The 26,970-nt window shown below is 58.3% G+C and overlaps 1 protein-coding gene across 4 annotated transcripts in view; it reads left to right on the forward strand.

Moving 5' to 3' along the window:
- The window catches only part of RRBP1 (ribosome binding protein 1), a 64,413-nt gene that overhangs the window by 30,118 nt on the left and 7,325 nt on the right, over positions 1-26,970 (forward strand). For all 4 annotated transcript variants that reach the window (XM_062203831.1, XM_062203830.1, XM_062203829.1 and 1 more), the window contains 10 exons: positions 13,651-13,799; positions 14,741-14,863; positions 18,466-18,618; positions 19,952-20,070; positions 20,407-20,560; positions 23,252-23,390; positions 24,130-24,299; positions 24,408-24,442; positions 25,449-25,539; positions 26,043-26,135. In XM_062203831.1, the coding sequence (XP_062059815.1) occupies positions 13,651-13,799; positions 14,741-14,863; positions 18,466-18,618; positions 19,952-20,070; positions 20,407-20,560; positions 23,252-23,390; positions 24,130-24,299; positions 24,408-24,442; positions 25,449-25,539; positions 26,043-26,135 (1,226 nt within the window). The remainder of the gene's footprint in view (positions 1-13,650; positions 13,800-14,740; positions 14,864-18,465; positions 18,619-19,951; positions 20,071-20,406; positions 20,561-23,251; positions 23,391-24,129; positions 24,300-24,407; positions 24,443-25,448; positions 25,540-26,042; positions 26,136-26,970) is intronic.

Genomic DNA, 26,970 nt, shown 5'->3' on the forward strand with positions numbered 1-26,970 from the left:
TTCTGCATTCTAACCATCTGCCAGGGGATTCTGATGTTGCTGGTCCCAGGGTATGGACCTTGGAGACATTTTCCTAAAACCAGCAAACAATTCCAGAAATTCTTGTGAAAACAAATAAGCCTTATTAAACATGGTTAGTGTACACAAAACCATGAACTTGATTGAAAGTGGCATCACGTTCAGCGATGTGACCCTTTTGAAAAGCAGTTTTGCAGGCTGTGGAGAGAACCTGAAAGGGGCTGGTGGTGGTCCTTTGACTCTCGAAGTGCTCTCTGGACACATGGTGCCCACTGAGTCAGCAGGTCTTGGCTTAGCAGCCATGCTGTCAGGGGGACCTGGTGCTCCTGCCCCACCAGGCACCATGCAACCCCTGGCAGAGATGGTTGAGAAGCTGCCGCCATAGTGTGCAGAGATGTGGGCACCGGGTGATTTTTCAATTGGAAAAAAGGAAGATAACCCGATCCTCCACATGCTGCGGAAGCCTAAGATCTTAAGTGAGCAGTGACAATTGAGACAGGAACCTCAGGACATAGGCACTGCTCACTGTCCACATGCAGTGGATACCAAAACCCCACAGCTGCTCAGATCCCTCCAAAGAATTGTGGCACGGTATTTGTACACTGTCCCGTTTGCCTTCAACCGTGACTAAGCCATTGCTACGCCGGGTCGATCAGGGAAGAAGAGCAGGGCAGCCGGCCTGCAGTAGAGATGCAGTTTTTTCCTCGAATATTTCCGACCCTGGGTTGAGGGACTCTGGCTGTGGAACCGACAGACACAGAGGCCGACGGGCCCGCAGTGACACCGTGGCAGTTGTATTTTTCTTCAGGGTGCTTAACAGTCTGTCCTTCAAAAGTCAAAAAACAGCCCTGAAGAAGGCCCTGTACCTTGTGGCTATGACAGTGCCCCCTGGAGTTGGCAGTGCCTGTTAAGGCCTGAGCGCTTTTTGGTGCAGCAAAGCTATGGGCAGGAATCCGGGCAAGCTGTTGGTGTAGATAATTTTGTATTAAAACCCTTCTTGGCCAGCACCGCGGCTCACTAGGCTAATCCTCTGCCTGTGGCGCCGGCACCCTGGGTTCTAGTCCTGGTTGGGGCACTGGATTCTGTCCCAGTTGCTCCTCTTCCAGTCCAGCTCTCTGCTGTGGCCTGGGAAGGCAGTGGAGGATGGCCCAAGTGCTTGGGCCCTGCACCTGCATGGGAGACCAGGAGGAAGCACCTGGCTCCTGGCTTTGGATTGGCGCAGTGTGCCGGCCGCAGCAGCCATTTGGGGGGTGAACCAACAGAAGGAAGACCTTTCTCTCTGTCTCTCTCTCTCTCTCTTTCACTGTCTAACTCTGCTTGTCAAAAAAAAAAAAAAAAAAACAAAAAACAAAAAAAACCCTTCTTATGTAATGGCCTTTAAAAGTTATTTTTAGGGCTGTGCAGCTGGATCCTGACATATTATTTTAAATGCTGTAGTCATCATTCCAGAAAATAAAGCAATAATGACACTTCCAGGTCCTAAAACAGCCCAGAGATTCCTAGAGGGCAGGAGCCCATGAGGCTCCCCGGATGTAGCTCAGTGTGTCAGTCTTCTGCTAGGAAGGGTCTCGCAGCACAGTCAGTAAGGGACCTGGTGACAAAGCCCAGAGCTCCAGCCCTGGGAAAGATACCCTCTGGTTTTCAAGCAGTGTGCACTCCAGACAGAGGAAAGGAAGCAGTTGTGAACATGGAAGGGAGTCACTGACCAGCATACACATTGTTGGTGGTCGGGCCCAAATGCCCAGGTGCTGTCTAGGTGACCAGTGCAGGTGTGCCATCAGCTCTTTGTCCATAGTCATAGTGCGTGCTGAGAGGCTAGCCACAGAAAACTTGCACATCCTTACTGTGAGGCTCTGGGCCCACAGGCGGAGGTCTTCTCCCCGGAGCAGAGTGTCTTCAGGGAAAAGATATTCAGAATCCTTGCCCTGGGTGCTCAGCACCCAGCCCCTGCCGCAGTCCTGGCTCAGAGAGCCAGCTCAGCGCCAGGCAGTGGGGCCATGCTTGCAATGTGAAATCTGCACAGGGGCTTTTTCACCGTGCAAGTTTCCATGAGCTTCTTGATAAGCCCTGTAGCTGCTGGGACGCCTGGAGGTCAGGCATGCATCTCTCGGAGTCATCCTCAGCCTGTCCGCCTGCCTGGCCACAAGAGGGGAGAAACGCATCCTCTCCTCATCTCCTTCTCTGCAGCAGGTACACCCCCAACCCCCCATGTGGCCGCTGTCAGACCAGAGCAGACAAGGCTGTGTCTGTGACTTGCTGTGTGTTTAATTGCACAGTGTGCTTGTCCCTTGTCTGTCTGTGCAGGTGTGTGTCAGCAGAGGCTGAGGCTGTGTGTGTGTGTGCACATGTGTACGTATAGTGCTCTCTCTGGTTTCATCAGAGCCAGGCTGTCCTTGGCCAGGTGGCCGTTTGGATTTGTCTCATCTGGACTCTGTCACAGTCTGCTTGTTCCCCAGCACAAATGTATTTTCCGCTCTTTCTTAACTGACAGGCTCCCGGGACATCTCTCGATGTCCTTGTGGCTGCTATTATCCTGCTGATAGAATAAACGGGGGACAGGGCGGGGGCACACAGTCGCTGGGCCACTGCCCAGCAGCCCAGGAGGAAGGGTGAGGTGAGGTGTGTGCGGAGCACCTGCAGCTTGGCAGGTCTGTGTGTACAGGACAGGTCCCGGGGGTGGCCTCAGGGCAGTGTGCGCCTGTCTCCTCAGCCCCTTTGCTGATCCCCAGTGAGGGGGATGCAGAAGTAGAAGACTTGTCTGAGGGCTCACTGTATACCACCAAGCTCCCCCTTGCAGACCTACCCCAAAGCCAGCCATATTTTGGATTACTAGCCATTTTGCAACATGAAGTCCCCTTGTCAGTTCCCTCTGTCAGCCACTTGCCACAGTACTCCCACCTTGTCCATCATTCCCTTGTACTTTGTTCAATTCAGCAGTAGCTGCATTAGCCACGGGCTGTGGTGCCTGAGGCTTTGAGGCACAAAACTGTGAATTGATGGCATGGATTTTCCACCAGGGGATCATGAAATTGACCTCACACGTCCTTGCAGCTATGTCTTGTGTGAAGGGTCTTGTTCCAGAATTAATCTGAGTCACACTCATCATCAGTGGCTGTGACCCTGCAGCCGAGTGAGGCAGGCTCCATGTTTTGTGCAGGTCAGCTGTGTTCCTCCCTTGGTTGGCGAGGCTTCCGATGACCCCAACTGCCGCTGCCCCCGGCCTCCTTACCCTTCTGCAGGCCTGAGGTTCTCTGTGTCTCCGGCTTCTCTGGGGGGCTTGTGTGCCCAGTCTGGGCATGTGGGAACAGTGGGCGTGACTCCAGGTAGGCTGACTGCCCCTGTGCCTCCAGAAATCAGGACCCTGGAGGGTGTGAGCATTGGGGTGAGGTAGCCTGGTGACCATGCTGCAGGGGTCAAGGAGATGTTTGTGGCAGGAGTTGGGAGCTGCTCCTACAAATCTCTTCCTGGGGCACAGGAGCATTCTTCACAACAGCCAGCCAGGAGTGAGGCCTAGGGCTGTGCTGCCCAGCGTGGGAGCCACCAGTAAGGGGCCCTTAAAAATCATGCCAAAGTGAGTAAAATTAAAGATCCAGTTCCTCATTTGTGCCAGCCACATTCCAGCACTCCGTGATCATGTGGCCAGTGGCTGCCTTTGGACAGTGCAGGCAAAGGACATCTCCAGCATCACGGAGTGTGTTGCATGGCACGGTTCTAATTAGAAGCCGTTTGGAGGGAAGTGTTCCCTTGGTCCCCTTGCAGGTGACGCTGAAGACTGGCCTGTCTCGGAGCCCCATGTTGACGTCACACACAGCCCCTTCGCCTTGCTTGTGCTGGGTGCCTGCTCCCAACGTCTGGGTGGCATGAGCAGCCTGCTGCCCTCCACGTCACTGAGCCGCTTCAAGTGAGGGCACAGGACCCAAGATGCCTGGTCCACGACACACAGCAGATTGACAGCAAAGCCAGCACTGGAGCTCGGGTCCTCCAGAGACAGGAGGTGCCTCCTCAGACTTCCGGGCTGTCCCTGTCATCTGGTCAGTGCAGGGCCCATGTGGCTGACAGGTGTCCCCACACTGGCAGGTGTGGAGGCTGGCTCAGGACGTGGTTCTGCAGGCCCAGGTTGGAACTCTTCCAGACCTTCAGCTCTGATTTTCCTACAAGAGCAAATTGGGGCCATGTGACAGGTTTTTACCCCTTGTGCATGCTGTGTTTAACAGGGAACACCTGCCTTCCTCATCCTTGCTTTTTCAAATTTATTGTGGAATAAATACATGTGTTCAGCAAACAGAATCGGAGAGTACAGAAGCCTGGAGAGTGAAAACTGAAAATCCTTTCTCCCTATCCCACCTCCATCACTCCTCACTCTCCAGGGGCCCTGGGGACACTCTGCTTGTCACATGGGTACCACACACGGGAGCTGTAATGCCCTCCGCCCAGGAATTGCTCTCTCTGCTTAACAGTGTGTTGGTGACATCTTTCCAGATTGCACTTGCAAAGCTCCCAGTTCAGCCGCATAATATTCAGTAGCGTGAAAGTATCATAATTTATTCAAATTGCATTTAAGTAGTATGCAGACTCTCTGTGTGTGTGTGTGTAGTTTTTTTTTTTTTAAATCAGTGCAGTAATGTGCATATATCATTGAGTGAGTGTCTATAAGTTCCTAGAAGGGTGATTGCCGAGTCAGAAGTGGGCTGCATGTTTAAGACAGTGCTAAAAAACACATCACAGCGGACAGCCAGTGGCCCATGTGATGGTGTTCTGACTTAGTCACTGTCTCTGCAGTCCCATGGCCCTGGAAATGGTGATAAGTTTAAGGGGGAGCATCATATACCCAGGTGTGGAATAAGGAGAAATACTTGCTTTTAATAAGAGGGCCGGGAATTCTCTTCAAAATGTTTGGAGAAGGAGAAATGGGTGGAATCACAGAGAAGGGGCAGTTTCCCAGAACTGAAGCTGCACTGTGCTTGGCGTCTGGCCCTTAGCCGGTTCCTTCTGCAGTGGTTAACTCAGCGTTCGGGCACAGGGTCTAATAAGAAAGCATGTGTGCTTGATGGGGGCTGTTTGTTAAAAACCTGCTTTTATCCTTGGATTTGGTCTTTGCCCTTGTAATGATGCTGGCTTGCCTCCCGCCCCCAGCCCTGTCCCGTGTCGGTGGTGTGGCCGTTGCATCTTGGTTTTAAGCCATCAGGAGAGCTGTTCCGCCCTGGCACCTGGAGCTGAGTCCCAGTCAGTAGGATGTGGGCCTGTGCCCTAAACCTTGGGCACGGGATGTGATTGTGGGACCCCAGAGTTAGCTGAGCTCCAGGACAGTCTGCTGTCAGCTGGAGGTGGGGCCACTCTGTGCTGCTGTTGGTTGAGGCCAAGGCCAGCTCAGGCATTGCCTTCTTGACGTTCCCCTGCACACCAGGGAGCATGCAGGCACCAGAGGACCCGGCGTTCTGCCTCACAAGGGCAACTCCGCTTTGCTCTGAGAATGGGGGTTGGCTTTTTTTTTTTAAGATTCATTTACTTATTTGAGAGGTAGAGTTACAGATAGAGGGGTGGAGAGAGGTTTTCCATCTGCTGGTTCACTCCCCAGATGGCTGTAACAGCCAGAGCTAGGCAGTTCCGAAGTCAGGAGTCAGGAGCTTCTTCCAGGTCTCCCACGTGGGTGTAGAGAGCTAAGGACTTGGATCGTCTTCCACTGCTTTCCAAGGCCATTAGCAGGGAGCTGGGTTGGAAGTGGAGCAGCTGGAACTCAACTCGGCACCCAAAAGGGATGCTAGTGTTGCAGGTGGAGGCTTAGCCTACTATGCCTCAGTGCCGGCCCCTGTAGGTTGGTTTCTGCAAGACCTCCGCTCCTGGCTTGCCTCAGGAGTCACAAGGCCCAGGAGAGCCTAACCTGCTTCCACAAGGTAGAAAGCACCTATGGCCACCCCCCACGCCACCTTGTTAAGTCTGGGGGAGCAAGAGACCCCCTTTGGGAGGTAGTATCATGGGTAACTTTGAGTATCTTGCACCCTTCTGCATTTGCATTTTCCAGCTTTTCCTTTTTTTTTTTTTTCCCAAGATTTATTTATTTATTTGAAAGGCAGAGTTACAGAGAGGCAGAGAGAGAGAGAGTCTTCCATCTATCTGTTGATTCATTCCCCTAATGGCTGCAACAGCTGGAACTGTGCCAATCCGAAGCCAGGAGCTTCTTCCGGGTCTCCCACGTGGGTGCAGGGGCCCAAGAACTTGGACCATCTTCTTTTTTTTTTTTTTTTTTTTTTCCGATAGGCAGAGTTAGACACTGAGAAAGAGAGACAAAGAGAAAGGTCTTCCTTTTTTCCGTTGGTTTACCCCCCAAGTGGTTGCCACTGCCAGTGCACTGCGCCAATGCAAAGCCAGGAACCAGGTGCTTCCTCCTGGTCTCCCAGGCAGACTGCCCTCCCAGGCCACAGCAGAGAGCTGGACTGGAAGAGGGGCAACCGGGACAGAATCTGGCGCCCCGACCAGGACTAGAACTCGGGGTGCCGGCGCCGCAGGCGGAGGATTAGCCTAGTGAGCCGCGGCGCTGGCCATTAGGCCATTTTCTACTATCCCAGGCCATAGCAGAGAGCTGGATCAGAAGTGGAGCAGCCAGGACTCGAACCGGTGCCCATATGGAACTCTTTCCATGTGGAACGCCAGCACCGCAGGCAGCGGCTTCACTGCTACATCACAGTGCCAGCCCCGCATTTCCCAGCTTTTCTGTACCATGTGTTGTTTTTTAAGTGGAGAAGAAACAAAAACTCCACTGTGCTCTCTGAATTAAGTAAACCTTCCAGCACAGCTGATGGAATGCTGTCCTTTGGTGTTTCTCGGGCATCCTGTGAGCCTTGGAGGGGAGGGTCTCGCTCCGTTGGGCTGGGATGAGGAAAGATGATGGCCGGTGGCCAGCCCAGCCCTTGGCACACAGGTGTTCTGTTCAGGGTGGCTCCCACACTCTGGAACTTGGCAGTGTCTTGGGGGGCAGGTTATGTGAGCTCCACATTATGTGCAGCCTTAGTGGGTGCCTGCTCCAGCTCTGGAAATAGAATTTAAAATCAGACTTTGTAACCCAGTGTGGGCAAGGGTCACGGGGCTGGGGGAAGACAGCACGCTTGCCAGGAAAACTGCGTTCAAGGTGTCTGTAGCGTAGTAGGGCTGTTGGACTTCTGATAGCGACACTCCTTCCTCCCCACCGTGCCCATGTATGCCCACCTGGACCTGCCGTGACCTAGGCCGGCGCTGGCCACCACACACTGGGTTGCTTCTCAGCCAGGCATCTGGGGAGCTGTGTGGTTTAGGAAGCTCTGTTCTGTGCATTTATTCCCCATGCTGTTCTGCCGGGTGGATGTGCCCTGAAGCCTGAAGGGATCGTCTTTTTGTGTTGCAGAAGCAGGAAGCAGGGCTCAAACTTGGCGGAAGTGACTTGGCCAGCAGATGGCAGCGTGGGATCTCTCCTGGGAAGCCCCCTCTCGGGCCCACCCTCCCTTGCCCAGGTGCAGAGATGGGGAGGAGAGGAAGTCTGCCCTATTCCTTCGCTTTGTCGTGGTCTGAAGCTCTGAAGGAAACTCCTGGGGGCTGGGGACCTGTATTCACTTTCTGCATTAGTTTTTTAAACCCAGCCTTGCCTTTCCCTCTGCCTTATTTATTTATTTATTTATGTTACTTGAAAGTCTGAGTTATAGGGAGAGAGGAGAGACAGGGAGATCTTTCATCCGCTGGTTCACTCCCCAGATGGCTGCAACCGCCAGAACTGGAGCCAGGAGCTTCTTCACTATCTACCACATGGGTGCAAGGGCCTAACGACTTGGGCCATCTTCTTTCCATGACCTGCTTTCCCAGGCCATTAGCAAGGAGTTGGATTGGAAGCAGAGAGCCAGGACTCGAACCCACGCCCATGTGGGATCCCGGCACTGCAGACACAGCTTAACCTGCTATACCACAGCACCGGCCCCCATCCCTCTGCTCCTTTTAAAAGGAGAACACAAAGTCCCCTAGAGAAGTGAGCCAAGCATCAGTGTGAGCGGCCACTAGATGATTCTTCTAGAAGCCTTCCTTCAGCCACCTGAATACAGCAACGCCAGAGCCCCATGGCAGCCCCAGGCCCTGGGGATCAGGGAGCCTAGGGCTGTCTATCTCGGGTCCCCACGTGCCTGAGAAGGAAGGGTCTCACCCCCTGTTCCTCCAGAGATTGTCTTTTTGTAAAAAACAAACAAACCTGGGACATGAGTTTCCCCTGGGCATGCATTTGTTTTTGTTGGAACTGAGGGAAGCAACAAAGCAGTGAAGTCATTCACTCCGCTCGGCACTTTTAAACTCCATGAGACGCTGTCAACGTGCAGCCACCCAGTTCTGCACACTGTGTTCTTTGTGCAGCCAGAGGAGCCAGACACGGGTTGTTGTAGACGTGATTTGTACTTAGTTCCAGCACACTTACAACTCCAGGGGGGATGGCTGTGGCAGTCGGGGGTCAAGGGCAGCCATGCCTCCCAGCTCCAAGTGGGCTGGACTTCATAGCCTGGGCTGGGTTTGGAGGTGGCCATTGGCGTGCTGCCCTGGGCCTGCCTGGGTTGCCGGCAGGTGAGCGGTGAGAGGAGGATGGAGTGGGGAGGACTCACGATGCCTCCCGGCACATTTGGCAGCTCTGCTACCTGCCAGGACTTTGTACAGGTTGCTGTCCTCATGGCTTGGGACCCTTCACAGCCACAGACCGCAGAGGTGCAGTCGGGGCGAGGCTGGCCGTGATGTTGGCCAGAGCCCCTTGGTCCTGCAGACAGGAACCCTGAAGGGAGCTGCTTCTGACACAGGAGGAAAGCCGTCGGAACTTGGGCTCAGCAGGAGTAGGGGCCTTGTCTTACATTTCTGAATCTCCAGCTGTAGACGCTGGTGGTTACCTGTGCAGCGCTGGGCTTCTAGGAGCACAGGGAGCCCCTCCCGGGGGTCCTGGCCCTTTGCCTTTTTGCAGCAGACTGTGTTTGGCTGGGTGACTGGGGATGGCAGGCCGTGGAAGCTGTTTGAGTCTGGGTTCAGATTCCTTTCTGTGGGGACCCACGCTCTCCAGGGTGGCCCCTTCACCCTAGGAAGATGAGTGAAGACCAGGCGCTGCCTCAGCTTCCGCTGTCAGAGTCCCTGGCTTGACCCCTGCACCTTTCCTACCACCTTGGCCTCCTGAATACTCCGGCCTGGCCCATGGTCCTGGCCTCCTGCCTGGAGTGCTGCCTCTGGCCTCATCCCTCTGGGTGTCCTGAAACCACGTTCCCCTAAATGCAAACCTCGCTCCCTCCTAGGCATCGCTCTTCACCTACAGGATGAAATCAGGATGCCTGGGACCTACTCCATTGCCTGTGGGAGTCTGACCAGCCAGTCCTGCGAGCTTCGACTCCTTTCCTGTACCACGTCCCTTCCCGAAGCCCATTCGCTGCCTCCTTCCATGGCTATGTGTGTGGCTCCTGCTTAAAGCCCTTGTGCTGCTTGCCTGGACTCCCTCCGTATAGCTCTATTGTCCTGTGTCCTCTGCGTCTCTCAACTGCAGTCCTGCCTTCCTAGCTTACCTTTCCAGGCTTAGCATTTTGCAGACTCCCAGGTACACAGTAGGTGCATACTACTGTGGAGACCCGCTAGACCTGCCTGCTCCAAGCATGGCTGCTGGGCACATTGAGTGGCAGCTGCTGTGGAGCTGGAGCTTTTCCATGGGCCCATCCTGGGCCCGAGGCGATAATCCCCACTGTTCACCAGTAGCTGTCCACGGACATCGGAGCAGTCCTGGCACGGTTCCGATGCCTGCGCTGCTGGCTGAGTGAGCCAGGCCTTCAGTAGCTGGACACTGTCGGGGCAGCTGCTGAGCCAGTGCTGGGCTGCAGAGCCTCCTACGTCCCTTACGGTTGAGACCTTCCTCTTAGGGCTGAGAGCTGGCCATTGGGAACCTGATAATTATGTAGGCGGAGAGCACATTCTCTCTGAAGGGCCCCATGGTTAACAGTGAGAAGGAAACACACTCCTGCATGCCTCTTTGCGTGGCAAGTTTAATTTTAGGGTTAAGCTTCCAGCGTGCTTGCAAAAGGGAGCATAGCATCATTTTGAAATTTGGGGCATAATGCACATTACCCGAGCCACTGTGTAATTTTGGGCTGGGAGTCCTAGGAGCCACAGGGCTTCTCTTAGCTAAAGAGCTGCCTGTTGAGCATCTTGAGTGAGGACAGTGGTGTCCAGGCCAGAGCAAGAGGCTCGCAGGCTCCAGTGCTCTGTCCTGGCCACAGCCCTGGGCAGACTTTGCTCTGGAGTGCCAGCCTTGCCTGCCTTTTCCATTCCATCTGTGAGAGCAGGGAAAGCGCCTAGCTGTCCATCCTGAGGGGTCAGGGTCTGGGCCTTTCCTCTTGTTGGGCCTTGAAGGCTGGCCCCGTTGCTTCCTTCTGCCGTGCGTTGTCCCAAGCGTGTTGCAGTTTAATCTCTGCAGCTAGGATGTGAGGGGGGACAGGTGACACCTCCACTTCACAGACAAGGGAACTGAGACCAAAGACGGTTAATAAGCCCCTTGTCCAGCGGCATGCAGGTGGAAAGCCACAGAGCCCAGGCCACCTGCCGACCAGACCAGACACCATCCATGGGGTGTGTGTTCACAGCCCCTCAGTTTTATTCATTTCTTTAGTTTTTTGATGGAATTAGCTGACAGCACTAAAGGTCAGAGATGCACATAAAACTCATTCCCAGTCTCATGGACAAGTCCGCAGAACTGAGGATTCTGGCTCAACTTCCCCCATGGGAATGTTGCCTGGGAATGAAATAATGTGTCCAGGGCCCCTCTGGGTGTCACCGTGCCCTCTTTGGGGTGGGGGTCTGCACGACGCTGTCACGGTGAGACTCAGCCCCTGTCTCTCCTGCATTGTCTGCTCCTGCAGTGAGCTGACCTGTGGGATTTACTGCCCTGGGCTCTTTTCGGTCTGTGGTTTTACAGATTAGATGTTGAGTGTTGACAAATCTTAGTACCTTAAGGGTTCACAGTACCAGGGATTACGGAGCTGCCGGTATGCCTCCTGGTATGCATGAGACATGTGAGCAGGTGTTGCTGTTACTGCCTTATTTAAATGTGACTTACCCAGGGGCCCAGGAGTTCTGCTTCCTGCTTGTGAGCACTTTTCTTTTTTATTTTGGTTTCATAGTCCATGATTTGGGGACAGTAAAGGTGACACAGTCATTACCTAAATGATTCCATGAAAAATACTTTTGTAGAGTTATGGGTTGGTTTTTTCTTTAAGAATTTATTTATTTATTTGTGAGATAGAGTTACAGACAGAAGGAGAGAGAAGGAGAGAGGTCTTCCATCCACTGGTTCACTCCCCAGATGGCCACAGTAGCCAGAGCTGGGCTGATCCAAAGCCAGGAGCCAAGAGCTTCCTCCAGGTCTCCCACACAGGTGCAGGGACCCAAAGACTTGGGCCCAAAGCCAGGAGCCAAGAGCTTCCTCCAGGTCTCCCACACAGGTGCAGGGACCCAAAGACTTGGGCCATCTTCTACTGCTTTCCCAGGCCACAGCAGAGATCTGGATCAAAAGAGGAGCAGCCAGGACTCAATCTGGCACCCACATGGGATGCCAGCACTGCAGGAGGAGGCTTAGCCTACTACGCCACAATGCCAGCTCCGAAGTTACGGTTCTTAAAAAGTAATTTTAAAGATAAGTGTAGGCAGTAGCATGGAGAAGGTTCTGCAAGTTTATGTGGGGGGTGTTGAGTGGGCAGAGGGGAATTAAACTTTATGTAGTTTTGAGTACAATTTTTTTGTTTTTAAATTAAAATATTAATGAAGTTTAATTAAATTAGCAAGCTTTAATAAAGATGTCTAAAAATGCCACTCTCAGAGAAAACCCTGGAAACACTGGACAGCGGATGCTGGAGGAAGCATACAGCTGTGGAGGCACCACAGAGAGCAGTGGGCCAGGTGGTACTTGTGCAGGAAGCCAAGTCGAATAAGGCCTGGAAGGGGCACCTTGTGGGGAGAGCGTGAGAGAGGCCAGAGCCCTCCACCGCCTGTGGCCCCTGCAGGGACAGGTGCCACCAGGATTTCAGCAGGGTTGGGAGGGGGTAGAGCAGCCTGTGGTTGCAGTGTACCATCTCAGCCACGTGAACCAGGGCTGCCAGAAACAAATGGAGTCCATTTTAATGCCGTGTTTTTGCCTAAGCCAATTGATCAGAAGTACTGTTGCAGCATGCAGTCAGTATATGACATCACTACAGAGAGTTTATTCTTTGACCAAGCCTTTGAGTGCATCCTACCTGTAGCACTGCAGTCCCAGCAGCCTTGCTGTGGGCTCGGTGACCTTTGCAGGCGTCAGCAGGCCACAGGCCACGCGCTCTTCCTGTCCAGGCTGCGTTTCCGGTGGTGTCTCCGACACAAGGCTCCCTCTCCTGGAAGCCTGTGGGCAGGAGGGAAGGCCATGGGGCTGCTTCCAGGGTGAGTGCCCGCGTGGGCTTTCCTCGTGGCGGGCTGTGCTCAGACTCTCCTGCAGAGAGCAGACGCTTACCACGAACCGTTTTATATCAGAACGTGGACAGGATGCCACAACGAGAAAGAAGGGGGGCTTCCTCCATCCCCTGCCCGCGACGCCTGCAGTGTCAGCGCGGCTGTTTAATCCGCCGAACTTCTCCGAGTTCTGTTACAGAGGTGCTCATAGCAGGCAGCTCGCCCATGCCCCACACTCCCCTTGCCGAGGTATCATGCTAAATGCTTCAACTTGCCATGAAAATATTGTGACGAGGCAGTGGAAATATTGTGACAAGCCAGAGAACTCGGGGTTGCTATGGAAACTGCCCCCCCAGTCCTTGCCCTTCTGAGGTGGGCTTAGCTGAAGGGGCAGGCCGGTCTGTTTGCTTTGTCTCCACTTGTTTTGGGCCCTGTCATTCAGCCATGATGCAAATGTGGCCTGGACAGAGATGACTGCCTGGGCGTTCATTTCATCAGTCTGCCCTGTCGCACCCTCAAGGCTTCCTGAGAGCCACAGTGAGGGCAGAACTGGCTGGGGGTGGGGGAGGTGGGGGGAGGTTTTCAGAGGAGGCTGTTGGTGGTTGGCAAATGGCTGTGTCCTCCAGGCAGTCACTGGCCCAGGCTTCCCCTTCCCCAGACCTGTGCTTGAACTTGCCCCAGGGGGGTTGGGAATAGGGAGTTTGGGCCAGGATGTGCAGGAAGCAGCTTCCCCTTGCCTTCTGTTCTTCTCCAATGACTCTGCACGTGTGTGGTGAGTGATGGATTTGGGGGGTCAGGCAGGGCCCACAGGGCCGTGGGGCTTGGTCATGGCCAGGTTGGGGGAACCTTGCTGAGCCAGGCAGGGGAGAACTGGGCCCAGGCATTGCTGGGAAAAGAAGGAGAGAGAAGCCATCTCGGGGAAATGTGCCTCGCGGAGTTCTACTCTGTGATTAACAAAGGAGGTTGGTTGCTCTCAGCCCAGGCTGAGACCTCTCTGGGCAAGATCAGAGGCTGGTGCAGGGGCCCCTTAAGAGCAAGAGGCCCCCAGAGCCTGCCTACGCACCCAGCCTGCTGCTCCAGCCAGGCAGAGTCCTCCTCCTCGGCCCTACGGGGCAGTGAGGGAGGGGCTTCAAAGCTGTGGCGGGCATTTTCATGTGGGTGTTAAGTCCCTGCTCTTCTGCTCTCACGGCACAGGGCCCCCGGACTCTGACAGCCCTCTCTACCTGCCCTATAAGACACTGGTCTCCACGGTTGGAAGCATGGTGTTCAACGAGGGCGAGGCCCAGCGGCTCATCGAGATCCTGTCCGAGAAGGCAGGCATCATTCAGGACACCTGGCATAAGGTGGGCCCCCTCCCCTGGTCATGCTGTGAGGCCCCTGCAGCTGGTCAAGGCAGTCTAGCCCTCCCTTCCTCTGCCTCCCTGGCCCTGGAGCCCCAACTCCCCAGCGGGGGATGCTTGTTGGGCTGGCCATACCCACCTGCTAGGCTGTGGAGAGAATGTTCACAGAACAGCCTGCACTTCTTCTGGGCAGGGTCCTGAGAGGCTGTGAAGGAGCCGCTGCAGACTGTTACAGGGGCCTCTGGGGAGGTAGCAGGGGTAGTACACAGGAACTGGGGCCCCATTGGTTTGCAGCCAGAGCTCCAGGAGCAGTGAGGAAGTTGTGGGGCATAGCATATGTGAGGGAACCCTTTGATGAGCCCAAAAGCACCCCTGCTGTCAGATGCAAATCCAGAGGCTAGCTCCATCCCTGGCCCTCCGGCCAGTGAAGCCAGGAAGTCCTGTGTACCTGTTTGTTCCTTAAACCCAGAGTCAGGATGCAGAGTAATTTTGCTGGAGAATTTTGTGCTGGGGAGCCCTGCCCTGAGGCATGACTCCAATCGTGATTACTGTCAGCCCTGCTGGGGGTTCCTTGCCCAGGGAGCGGGGGCCTCCTGGACATGAGTGCAGGAAGAGGTAGGCTCAGCTCAGGCCACCAACCCAGGGACCATCTCCCTTACCTTCAGGCTGCTCACACCAGCTCAGGGGTGACTCCGAGCCAGAAACGAAGTCTAGATGTCCCTCGGAGGGGCTGGAAATGGCCACACTTGCAAGAACTGCCCAGGGACATGTCTACCTGCGTGGCTGGGGCAGCTTCCAGAGTCAGGCGGGACGCCCGTGTTGAAGCATGCACTCCCCCTCCAGCCGGCACTCGGGCTCTGCCCTTGTCTGATGGCTGAGGTGGGGGGCCGAGCCCAGGGTCTCTCTGTCTCCTCTGTTTATAAAGCTCTGGTGGGCATTTCCAGGCCACTCAGAAGGGCGACCCCGTGGCTATTCTGAAACGACAGCTGGAAGAGAAGGAGAAACTGCTGGCCACGGAGCAGGAAGACGCGGCCGTCGCCAAGAGCAAACTGAGGGAGCTCAACAAGGTACAGGCCCTGCTGTCCCTTGTTAAGTCTTGTTTCCCTATCTTTGTGAACAAAGAGCCTTGTGAAAATGTGACCCCACAAAGTCTGCTCGAGGGTCACGCCTGTCTGCCCCTCCTGCGCAGAGTGGCCTCTGGCGGTGACGCGTGGCCCTCTGTAAGGTGTAAGGGGGGGGACGTCCCCTCTAGAAGGAAGCCCAGGAGACGGGGCCCCCATGCTGGTCACCGGGCGCCTGTGCTCAGAATTGACCGTGTGGTTTGATTTCCAAAACCAAGATGGCAGCAAACACAGACAGCTCACCAGGCCAGCAGCCCCGCCCTGTCTGTGCGGGGCAGTAGGAGACATCACGGGCTATGAGCTCTGGAGCGAAGCCTTTGCTTTCCACTGCCTCCCGCATTCCAGCGCCAGGTCGTGGCTCCAAGGCGAGCAAAGGTTTAAAGGCCTGTGCAGCCAGGGCCCTCTGCACTCTTGCCACAGCTTCCTCCCAGCAGCCTGAGGACGTCCACACTCTCGGAGGCTGCTGTGGCCCTGCGAGGACCCCTTCCAGCTCTGCTCAGCTCCCAGGCCTCAGCCCCGCCTCCCCGCCTGCCCGCCCGCTCTGCCTCTGGCCTTTCCCCCGTGCCCATGCTGCTGTCTGCAGACAAGCAGCGCCCATTCTCACTTCCCTGGGCCTTGTCTCCTGCCCTTCTCTTGCCCTCGGGTGCCCTCCTCTGCTGGGCTCTGCACATTGCCTTCTTACTCTGGAGCCTTCTGGAGCTCCCTAGGCTCTTCCCACACGGAGGTCCTCATTCCCATCAGGCATGCTGTATGTGGCTCCTGTTGGGCCGTGGACCCCATGCAGCAAGCCTTCTCTGGCCTCTTGGCCCAGCCCAGCCTGCCAGGCCATCCATGAGCAAGTGGTGACCGGGGCCCACGGCTGCCCCCAGCTAAGGGAACAGGCCTTCACTGGCATTTCCTGGGAGTAGCTGGCATCCATTGTGCTCCTGGGATTTGTGCACCGTGGGCCGTGGCAGCTTTCTGTTGAGAGCCCTGAGCAGAACCAGCGTGTTCTCACTGTAGTGCCCTGTCCCCAGCCCAGCACTCTGGAGGGAAGTTGACGCGTGACAAGGGCCATGTTCCTCTGGCCTTAATCCCCAGCAGGAGCTGGTGAGAGGGCCAGGACCTTTCACAGGCTTGCTGGGTCCCAGTAGCAAAGTTGTGTAGTTGAACTGGAGGGGTTTGGTTAATTCTGTTTCGTGGGGCCGTCATCTGATAGTTCGGTGCTTCCCACATGAAGTCCTAGCAAATGAGGCTCAAAGACCAGTCCAGGTCCCATCCGCTGGGGGTAATGGGCTCGGGCATCCCGAGAGCTCTGTCTAGGCCCCGTGAGCGTCTGCAGGACCCAGAGCTTGGATGCTGTGAATCCTGGCAAGGGCTCCCGCCACATCACCAAGGAGGCTCAGCCTTCTTGGAAGCCTTTGCAATAATCATCTTCCTGGGCACTGCAGTCCACGTCGCCAGGGCCTCTGTCCTGAGCCACACGTGGATGCTGGGCTTTAGGGAGCGCGCCTAAGGAGCCCTGGGGCTCCAGGACCCTTGGGGAGGAGGTATTCAGGGTAGGATGGGAGGAGCTCCAGTTGTCAGGCCTCTGGGTAGAGGTTACCTGCAGGCTATGCCTCTACCCACCCTTGCTTAGTCGAACGGCCAAGGCCCTGGGCCTGAAGCTTGCACCAGGCAGAGCCCTGCCAAGCTGGGAACGTGCCCGAGAGAAAGCGGAGGCAGAGTCATTGCTCAGTGATGGTGCCAGGCCTCATCACCATGCCCAGCCAAGGAAGACTGGGCTCCATGTGGAGGCTCCCACTCCTCCACCACCAGGACAGCTTTTTGGGAAACCAGTCCAAACCTTGTTACCAAAGTCAGAATTTCACAGGAGGGGCCGGGGTGGAGGGGCGGGGTGTGCAACGAGAGTCCTGGAATTCTGAGGTCTTAAAAGAGGCCACAGAACTAAACAAACGTGCTGAAGATGAAGTGACTTCTCTCTGCCCTCCACAAAACAGCCAACAGCCAACCTAGGAGGGGGAAAATCACACTGGATTCTGGTAGTCTCAGGACCCTGAACCCCAGGAGGTTAGGACACACATGCCTTGAGCCTGGTGGATACCAAGAACCACATGAGTCCTGCCCAGGCTGGGAAAGGGTGTCTGGTGTAGAGAACAGAGGTGGGCAGAGGACACCCCTCCCTCTATGTGGCCATTGGCGTGCTGGGGCTCTCCAGGTTTGGTTTCTTCTTTCTTGAGGCTGGGCCAGGTACTTGAAGGGGCTGGTGTGGGGGAACCTGGAACAGAGAGGAGCCCTCCCACTTTGGTGGTGCGTGAAGGCTTCGCCTTCCGCATTGCACCTGCTCTGCCCACGCTGGGCCTGCTTTGAAGGAGGCCCCTGTCACCTCCCTGGACGGAGGAGGGTATTGGCCTTCCTTGCCCCTCCTGAGACCTCTTGGACTGCACCTTCCCAGGTCCGGCTGTTCCCCAGGCCTGGTCTCGTCTGTCCTCTCCGAAGCCCAGCGGCCTCCGCTTGCAGTGGAGACTGTAGTCCTCATGTGAGAAAGAATCCGCTGAATATGGTTTGTCCGCAGTGGGCGCAATGCTGGTGATGCCCTCCCACTGCTGGAGAGGGCGGACCTGCAGGCTCACCTGAGCACAGCCGGAAGGAGGGCTGCCTTTGAAAAGCGGGGTGGCGGCTGCCAGCTGGTCCTGGGAGTGCCAGTGCACAGAACCACACCAGTACCAGCGCCAGCCCGATCAGCCCCACCCTCCCCGGGCCCTGCTGTCTGAGGAAGGGGCGCATCTGCTTGGGGATGGGCCTCCCTCGCAGCCTGGTCCCTCTCCTCTGCTCCTCTGACTGGGCAGGGAAGGGGCGCCCTGGATCTCGTGGGACGCTGGCTTCCCGGTTGCCCAGAGGAGCTGTGCCCGTGGTGTGTGCACACCAGGCAGGTGTCAGCTTGGTCAGAGACAGGGAGCACGTTCACTGTCCCTCCTCAGATTGTCACCCCTGCTGTCCCTCGAGCTTTGTGCAGTGCTGCAGCTCTGGGGTGACTCAAACCGCGGCCAACCCTGCTGCCCCTGTGCTCTGCTCCCCAGACTGGGCATGTGGCACTGACTGGAGCACACGTTCCCTTGGGCTGAGGTGGAAGAATGACAGCTCTAGTGTCTAGGCCCTGCAGTCATGGGGCTGGCCCTGAGCAATGATGTCTTCATCCCCATCCCAGCCACCAAGGTTCACTGCCTCTCAGGCCCGACAGAAGCGCTGAGGGGACGTGGGCTATGGGAGCCTGGACTGAGGCACACTGGGGTGCTGTCAGCAGAGAGGGGCTGAGCTGATGCCCGAGGGCCCAAGGATGGTGCGGGTCTATACGGTTCCACTGCAGCCAAGGCCTGGCATCAGCCCACACCCAGCCAGCAGGATTTCCCAGGATCCCTTGTCTCTTGGTGTTCTCCTGTAGCTGTAGCTGGTGGGTCCCTTGGTGGCTCTGGCCGGCAGGAGGGATGTCAAGCCTCCTCCCAACCCTGGGGGTGCCTCTACTTCTACCCCCGCGGGCCTGACTGGCTCCTTTGCTATTCTCTTCCCAGGAGATGGCAGCAGAAAAGGCCAAGGCAGCAGCCGGGGAGGCCAAGGTGAAGAAGCAGCTGGTGGCCCGGGAGCAGGAGATCGCAGCTGTCCAGGCGCGCATGCAGGCCAGCTACCGTGAGCACGTGAAGGAGGTGCAGCAGCTGCAGGGCAAGGTGGGTAGTGGCCTCGGGCCCCCAGGGAAGGGAGTCTCAGGTCCTGGCAAGGCGCGGCCTGCACTTGAGATAAGGATGCCCTTGGTGGGGTCTGTGTAGTGTGTGGAGGGGCCAGGGGTTGTCACATCTGGCTGGACTGTGTCAGCCCACTAGGCGTATGTTTCTTAATTTTTTTTAAAGATTTATTTTATTTATTTGAAAGAGTTACAGAGAGAGGGAGGGAGAGACAGAGAGAGAGGTCTTCCATCTGCTGGTTCACTCCCCAAATGACTGCAACGGCCAGAGCTGGGCTAATTTGAAGCCAGGAGCCAGGTGCTTCCTTACAGTCTCCCACATGGGTACAGGGGCCCAAGGACTCGGGCCATCTTCTACTGCTTTCCCAGGCCATAGCAGAGAGCTGGATTGGAGGTGGAGCAGTAGGGACTCGAACTGGCGCCTATATGGGATGCCGGCACTTCAGGCTGGGGCTTTAACCCACTATGCCACAGCACCGGCCCCAGTGTGTTTGTGTGTGTGACATTAATAACCAGGAAAGTGTAAATTACAATTTAAAGAGCACTTTCTCCTAAAGAGCGAAACTTCCAGCAGGCCAGTTCCGTGTCCCCACCTCCTGGGCGCCTGTGCAGTGGGAATCCTGACTTGTGGTTTCAGCCTGGCCCTGACCTGGCCGTATGAGGAGTGAACCAGTGGGCGTTCACTTTGTATGTATGTGTATGTGTGTGTCCATGTCCTTCTCTGTCATCCTGCCTTTCAAATAAATAAATAAGTATCTTTAAAAAAGAGTCCCAGTGCTGCAGCGAGGGGCCCCAGGCCAGCGCCAGGCAGCTGCCTGTCCAGACCAGCTGGCTCTGTAGTCAGAGCCTGATCCTTATCTCACAGAACCCGAGCTCTCCTCGCTGTGGCCGTGCCTCTGCCCTGCTGCTCGGCTCAGGAGGCTCATGGGAGGTCAGAGGGCAGGAAGGGAGTGTTCCTCGGGGCAGCTACAGGCTGTGACTTGTGGTCGTGTGCTTCATCTCAGCACAGTCAACCCTGGGTGACAGACGTCACGGGGCGTGTCAGGCTGTGGCCTCAGCAGTGAACCCCAGGCAGGCCGTGAGCAGTGAGAGGAGAGGAGGCGAGTGGCTGGGGGTGGGTCACACTTGGCCTCAAGCCCCTGCCACTGGCGTTCGGGCCTCTTGCTGCACGGCACCCTCCCAGCCTGCCTGGGGTGCAGGGGGCTCCTTCTGGGGGGAGGTCTCTCTATCGTGTGACCTCCCCCCTCCCCATCCAGAACCCAGTTCTCTGCAAGGCCAGGCAGTGTTCTGATGCCCCCCCTACCCCGATGCCTTTCCAGATCCGAACTCTTCAGGAGCAGCTGGAGAACGGCCCCAACACGCAGCTGGCCCGGCTGCAGCAGGAGAACTCCATCCTGAGGGACGCCCTGAACCAGGCCACCAGCCAGGTGGAGAGCAAGTGAGCCACGTGTGCTGCATGACACGGCGGGGGTGCGCTCCAGCTTCCTGCTGGATGTGTGGTCGGTGTGGTGGCCGTGCCCAGGCCCCACGCGGCTCTGCCGCCTACCCGTGCAGAGCCCTGTCCTGGGCTTTCCTCTCCTGTCTGGGTTCTGAGCTGCTGCCTTCTGCCGGGTGGCCTGGTGTCCCCTCAGTGCTCCGGCCTGCAGCGCCCCCTGGCTGGAGCTGGCACCTTGCTCTGCTGGACGCATGGTGCTCGCCCCAGGCCCCACGTCTTGGAGGCGTTCAGAACTCCTGGGTGGCGGCCCGCAGTGCTGAGGCCGTCTCTGTCTTGCAGGCAGAACGCGGAGCTGGCCAAGCTCCGGCAGGAGCTCAGCAAGGTCAGCAAGGAGCTGGTGGAGAAGTCGGAGGCCGGGCGGCAGGAGGAGCAGCAGCGGAAGGCCCTGGAGGCCAAGGCAGCTGCCTTCGAGAAGCAGGTCCTGCAGCTGCAGGTGAGTGAGGCTGGCCAGCTCCGTGCCCTACTCGCTGCCCCGCCAGCCACACTGGGTCATCGCTCGCCAGTGCAGCGCAGGGCCGTGACCTCTGCCTTGTTGGTAACAGTGCCCGCTGGCACAAGTGGGTGCTCCCCACGTGCTGAGCGGCATTCAGAGCGTTCTGTGGGCGTGAACTCAGCCAGTTCCCGCTGTAACCCTGTGAGGGAGGTGAACTGGGGTCTGCATTTGCCCCAGAGGGACGTTTGAGGCCCAGAGGCTAAGCGACTACCCGGGCCCACACGGCCAGGACGTGGCAGAGGCAGGACCTGAGCGGCAGCGTGCGGCCGCAGAGCTGCGTGTCCTCCCAACTCGCCGCCACCGTGGCGCTGCAGGTCCGCAGTAGCCGCACACACAGCCTGCGGCCGGCCTCTGGACCAGGCCTGGAAGCCTGTTCTCGAGGGACAGTCCCCTTTCTCCTTCAGAGGCGGGAGCGTTGTCCCCCGTCCCACGGTGCGCTGGGCAGCGTCCTCAGCCCCCGCCTTGCCGCCTACCAGCCTGGTGACCTCCCACCCCCACTGCTGTCGGGCCCTCTCTGGGGTAATTTTTTTTAAAGATTGATTTATATGAGGGGCCAGTGCTGTGACGTAGAGGGTAAAGCTGCCATCTGCAGTGCCAGCATCTCGTATGGCCACTGGCTCGTGTCCTGACTGCTCCACTTCCAATCCAGCTCTCTGCTGTGGCCTGGGAAAGACAGAAATCTTCCATCCATTGGTTCACTCCTCAAATGGCTACAGCAGCCGGGGCTGGTTCAAGCTAAAGCCAGGAGCCAGGAGCTTCTGGATCTCCCGTGTTGGTGCAGGGGCCCAAGGACTTGGGCCAGCCTCTGCTGCTTTCCCAAGCACATTTGCAGGGAGCTGGATTGAAAGTGGAGCAGCTGGGTCTTGAACTGGCGCCAGTATGGGGTGCTGGCATCGCAGGCAGTGGCTTTACCTGCTGTGCCACAGCACAGGCCCCTGGGGTAATTTTTAGGGAAGCAAAGAAATCCTGGTGATGCCAGGGACTTCCAACCCTTTTTCTATTCCCATTACTGAAAGGCTGTAGGACGTGCTGGGGACACTGGGGCTGTCCTGTGGAAGGGACCAGGACTCCAGACACAGAACACTCAGCCTGACGTGTGAGCGTACACTGGGAAGTAGAGAAGGCGGACGTAAACGCAGCTGGGGCTTGGGTGGAAGAGAGATGGCTGCTGGGAGTCGTCTTGTGTGTACATGAAGCAGACAGAGCCAGACCAGCGCACTGGGAACCAGTGGGGTGAGCCTGGCCTGGTTAGGTGTTAAAGGTGTCCGGGGCTGGAGCTGGAGCTTCCAGCCCTGCCACCTCCTAATAGGTTGTTTCAGAGTCCCAGTTTCTCTGCCTGTGGTGTGGGTGTGACAGTAACAACCGTCTCGTAGGGCAGCTGTGGAGAAAAGGAGGCCAGGAACATGGACTTGACCAGTCCCCGTCAGGAAAGCCTCAGGAGAGACTGAGCTTTGGGTGGGAAGTGCCACCCTCTGGGCTATGCCCGAGAGAAGTTCCAGGACTATCCTTCCTTCACCTGCAGCCCTGTCGCTGTGGGCCAGCCAGACGTGGCCAGACGTGGCCGCCAGCACCCAGGGAGTGGCCCTGGGCCCTCACGTGACTTGGCAGGGCCTGCCTGGAAGAAAGCGTCCGTGGAGACTGAGTGCCGACAGCCTGTCCCCGGCTCGCTGCTTCGGGGGATGAGCTGTGTGTCGGAAATCTGGGAGCATTCTGTAAACGTCCCCAGCTGGCCTAGCTGGCCTGCCTGGCCATGCTGTAGCCCTGGCATTCAGTGTGACTGGCGGGGCTAGCCACGTTCTCCTCCCACTCAAATTGAGATCTCAGGTCCCGTGTTGTGGGCGTGAGGTTTCCTTTTAAGTTGGGTTTAAGTCCCAAAGGCAGGAGGGGTTCTCCATGCTTGTTTTTTGCTGGAACCCGTGTCCTCATCGAGGCCAGTGACGAGTGGAAAAACACGTGTGGTCAGTCTCCCTGCTGCCCGAGCTAGCCGCGGTCCTTCTTAAAGAAAAAGAGGGAGGAAGCAACCGGGGGATCTTGCACGTGCGGGGCACCCCTGCCCTGTCTCCACCATGGCACAGCTGTGAGGCCCTGGAGCCAGGGAGACAAGAGGTGGGGGCTGCTGCAGGGCCCGTGCTACATGCTGGTGCAGAAACTCGGCACGGCCTAACGCGCCCCTAGGGCCACGGCACTGTTCGCTGTATCCTCGGCCTTGAGCTGCCGGTGGCCTCTCAGGTGCCGGAGCCACCCCCGCCTCGACACCACTCGTCAGAATGCCAGCTGAGGTGTGGCAAGGAGCCCGTGAGGTCGCGAGGGCTGAGGGGCAGCTCCTCTGTTGACCGCCTTGGACAACGTGTTGTTTACTCAGGCAGTCTTTGGACTCCCAGAGCATGCACACATTCCCCGGTCACCTGACCAGAGAAACACTGAAACCCAGAATGGAAGTGAGAAAGGAGCGTAGGCCCTTGGCAGCTCTTCTCGCACAGAGAGGATGCTGGCAGGGAGAAAGGTGCAGGGTTCTGGGGCATTTGGGAAGGGTGCTCTTCTGCCTGGACACACCAGAGACTGCAGCGGGCTCTGCTGGTGCAGGGGTGGCCCGGGTGAGAGCTGTGCCCTGGTCTGTGTGCCACTCCCCAGGTGTCTCACAAGGAGAGCGAGGAGGCCCTGCAGAAGCGCCTGGACGAGGTCAGCCGGGAGCTGTGCCGCGTGCAGACCAGCCACGCCAGCCTGCGGGCAGATGCCGAGAAGGCCCAGGAGCAGCAGCAGCGGGTGGCTGGTGAGGGCAGTGCCCTGGCGGCACCCCACTTGGGCTGGGGTCCGGGCTGGGGTTCTGTGCAGGAAAGAAGCCCTGCCGGAACCCAGTGGGCCAGTCGTGGGCCCTGTGAAGTGTGGGGCCTGGGGCCAGGGAAAGGAACGCTGGGATGTGCACTCTGGTCACTCTGGCGCTGGTGGGAAGTCGACCGAAGGGGTGCAGGGGCCGGGGGACTCCCAGGAGGAGGCTCCTGTGGTCACCCAGGCCCCAGTGACAGGGTTGGCTCAAGGCCATCAAAGCAGTGCTGGAGAGGACGGGACCGGCCTGGCAGGCGGTGATGGTGGGAAGCAGAGCAGCCAGGAGCAGGCCGGGGAGGCCGGGATCCGGGTTGGAGTCACCTGGGCAGAGCTGCGTTGGGAGGTGGCCGGCGGCAGAGCCTGAGGCGGGGCTGGGAGGAGGACGAGGCTGCTGGATTCCACAGAGCGCTTTTTAGGGGCCTCTGGCCAGGGTGCTCACCACTGCCCCGGCTGTGCGGTTGCAAGCCATCATTTAAGTCAGTGAGACCCCGTCCATGGTCTGAGGGTCTCGGGACAGCGCTGCTGGTGGCTTTCTGTATCAGCTGATGAGGCCGGGTGCTCCCAAGTCTGTCTCGCCCCCTCCGCAGCCTGCTGCAGCACACACAGGAGCGGGGGACTGAGCCCCTGGGGGCAGTGCTCCGTGTGTCCAGCCCTTGACCCTCGCTCACTTCCCTGTCCTGTGACAGAGCTGCACAGCAAACTGCAGTCCTCTGAAGCAGAGGTGAAGAGCAAGTGTGAGGAGCTGAGCGGCCTCCACGGGCAGCTCCAGGAGGCCAGGGCGGAGAACTCCCAGCTCACGGAGAGGATCCAGTCCATCGAGGCCCTGCTGGAAGCGGGACAGGCTCGGGACGCCCAGGTCAGCTGCTCCCCTGGGTGCCCAGACGGCCCCCGCTCCCCCTGCCTCCCCAGTCCCTCTGTCAGTGAGTCTCATGGAGACCAAGGAGCTGTCTGCCTCTCGTTCCAGGCCAGCCGAGCAGAAGCGGAGCAGCAGCAGGCCCGGTAAGCCGGCGAGGGGAGGCGCTCGGGGCTCCTGTCCACCTGTTTCCATCTCAGCTGCAGGGCAGAGGGCCCTGGCAGACGGGGCCTCTAGGGTCCCCTGGCAGAAGAGCCCCTTCCAGGGGTGGCACAGGTCTGGGCGGGGACATGGCAGCCTGCAGAGAAGAGCCCCTTGCAAGGAGTGGAACTCAGCCGAGCCTCTGGCTGCCCGGCCGCCGCTGGCTGCCCGGCCGCCGTCTCCTGGTAGGGAAGGGGGGCTGGCCAGTCAAGTCCCTCCCCCTCCACAAGGCAAGGGGTCCACGGACTGAGCTCAGTGACCCAAGCAGGAACGTAGTTGCACAACCAGAGGGGAGACCTTGGGAGGCGCCCGTGCTGCTTGCTGCACCAGACGTTTGGGACACGCGAGTAGGCGGAGCGAGCACACCACACAGCGACTGCTCTGCTGGCCAGGCCGTGTTTCCCTTCCTGTCAGCTGCCCCAGCTGTTCCTGGGGACTTCCTGGTTGCCCACACCTGAGTGCCTGTTGTGGCGGCCATCCCCTCTGGGGCTCGCTTCCCTGGGTAGCTGCCCACAGGCCTGGACGCAGGCCCTGGTAGTCCGCAGGGCAGTCGCAGGGAGTCAGGGGTGTCTTGGGTCTCGAGCAGTGTTGCTCAGGGTCCCTGTGGGGTGGTGACTGCGTCGTGAGTCTTCTGAGGGCCAGCTGGCCTGTGCTGTGGTCCCCAGCAGGCCCAGAGCTAGCAGGAGCCACACACCAGGCGGCAGGGCTCGGCTCAAGGGGCAAGAATGTCCTGGGAATCTAGCTGCCCGGGGCTTATCCGGTGCTGGCCGCTGTGGCAGGAGGGGCAGGGTGGCAGCTGGAGGGACTGTCCCTGGCTGACTGGCCCCGCCTCACAGGTGCTCCTTGCCTGTGCTGGGTGGCCTGGGCTGAGGAAGGGGGCGTGCCCGAGGCAGGACCGTGCGGGCCGTGGACACTTGGAGCCGTGGCAGTGACCTCAGCGTGTCCCCGTAGCCTCAAGGAGCTGGAGGCCCAGGTGTCTTGTCTGGAGAAGGAGGCCACGGAGCTGAAGGAGGCCGTGGAGCAGCAGAAAGGAAAGAACAACGTGAGTGGGGGCTGCTGAGCTGGGCTGGGCCGGCAGAGAGAGGCTGCGATCAGCCTCGGGAGGCTGCTGGGTGCCCCCCCCACCCCACTGCCCAGTGACTCCGCCCAAGCGTGGCGCCGTCCCTGTGCTGATGGGCCTGGCCTGGGACGTGGCCTGGGAGTAGGGGATGTAGCAGCCAGGCAGGTGACACAGCTGCTGCTCGCACTGCTACAGAGGGCCTCAGCCACAGACTGCCCACCTGCTCTTCCCACGGGTCTTCTCTGTGCAGCCATGGCAGCTTCCCAGGGAGGCCCCCAGGCTGCGTGGTGGCCGGAGCCCCCTCCCCCAGAGCCTTCCTGAAGGGGTGCTCTGCCTGGGGCCCGACTCGCACCACAGCCGCTGGAACGTGAACATGCTGTCCCTTTGAGGGTCCCTCTTGGGGCCCGGAGCGCTGCTGGGCAATTCTGGCCACGCCAGTGACTGAGCCGTGCTGGCCGCTGACTTTCTCCGTGTCTCCCTCCCAGGACCTCCGAGAGAAGAACTGGAAGGCGATGGAGGCGCTGGCCTCGGCCGAGAGGGCCTGCGAGGAGAAGCTGCGCTCCCTGACCCAGGCCAAGGTCAGAGGCTGGCCTGCCCATCAAACCCACGCTCGCCCAGCAGCACCGCCTGCCACGGGCAGACACACAGAGCAGGCGGCCTGCGTACAGGGCAGGGTAGCCTTGGAGCATCATGTAGATCTGCCCTGGGCCCCGGCCCCTCTGTCTCCTCCTCTTCACTTCTCCCACCCGTCTGTCCCCTCTTTACATTGTTCTTCGGGTGAAGGGGCAAGATACCCACCCTTGTGTGACTGTCAGCTGAGCCTTCTGCCGTGAGGGTGCGAGGGCGGAGACAGAGGCCGTGGGCTGGGAGCCCAGTGCCCGCACTGCCCGAGCGAGCCTGCTGTTGAGCCGTCTCCGACGCCTCGCCTTTTGTCCTGTGACACTTGGTAATCCTGCTTCTTCCCTGGGCCCTCTGCAATCACGGCGCAGAAGTCCCATCAGTGACTCGGTCAGCTTTCAGTAAGCCACAGGCGCTGGGAAGTCGCCTTGGTCCCTCGCTCCGTGCTGCCCGGGAGGGGAGACTGGCTGTCTCCCGGTGTCGGCCCTGGGCTGCACAGGAGCCAGCATGCAGGGCATGTAGCCAGCAGCAGTGGCCGCTGCGGCCCTCGCCTGCCCCTCTTTGTCACCCGTGCCCATCCTTTCTGAAGGACACCCTTCCTAGTGCTGCCTGAAACAGGAGCTTTGCAGTGTTCCCCAGGAAGCCGGAGTCCAGGCAGGATGGAAGGGCAGCCTTGGGCTGGGCCACTAGGGCTGTTAGCCCCTAGGTGACCTCAGGGAGCAGCTGGCAAGACCAGAAGCCGTGGCCACAGTGTCACCTGCCTGACTTGCAGTCACACGGGCAGCAGCAGCCCCA

The sequence above is a fragment of the Lepus europaeus genome, chromosome 10 (assembly GCF_033115175.1).
Source record: "Lepus europaeus isolate LE1 chromosome 10, mLepTim1.pri, whole genome shotgun sequence".
Classification (NCBI taxonomy): Eukaryota; Metazoa; Chordata; class Mammalia; order Lagomorpha; family Leporidae; genus Lepus; species Lepus europaeus.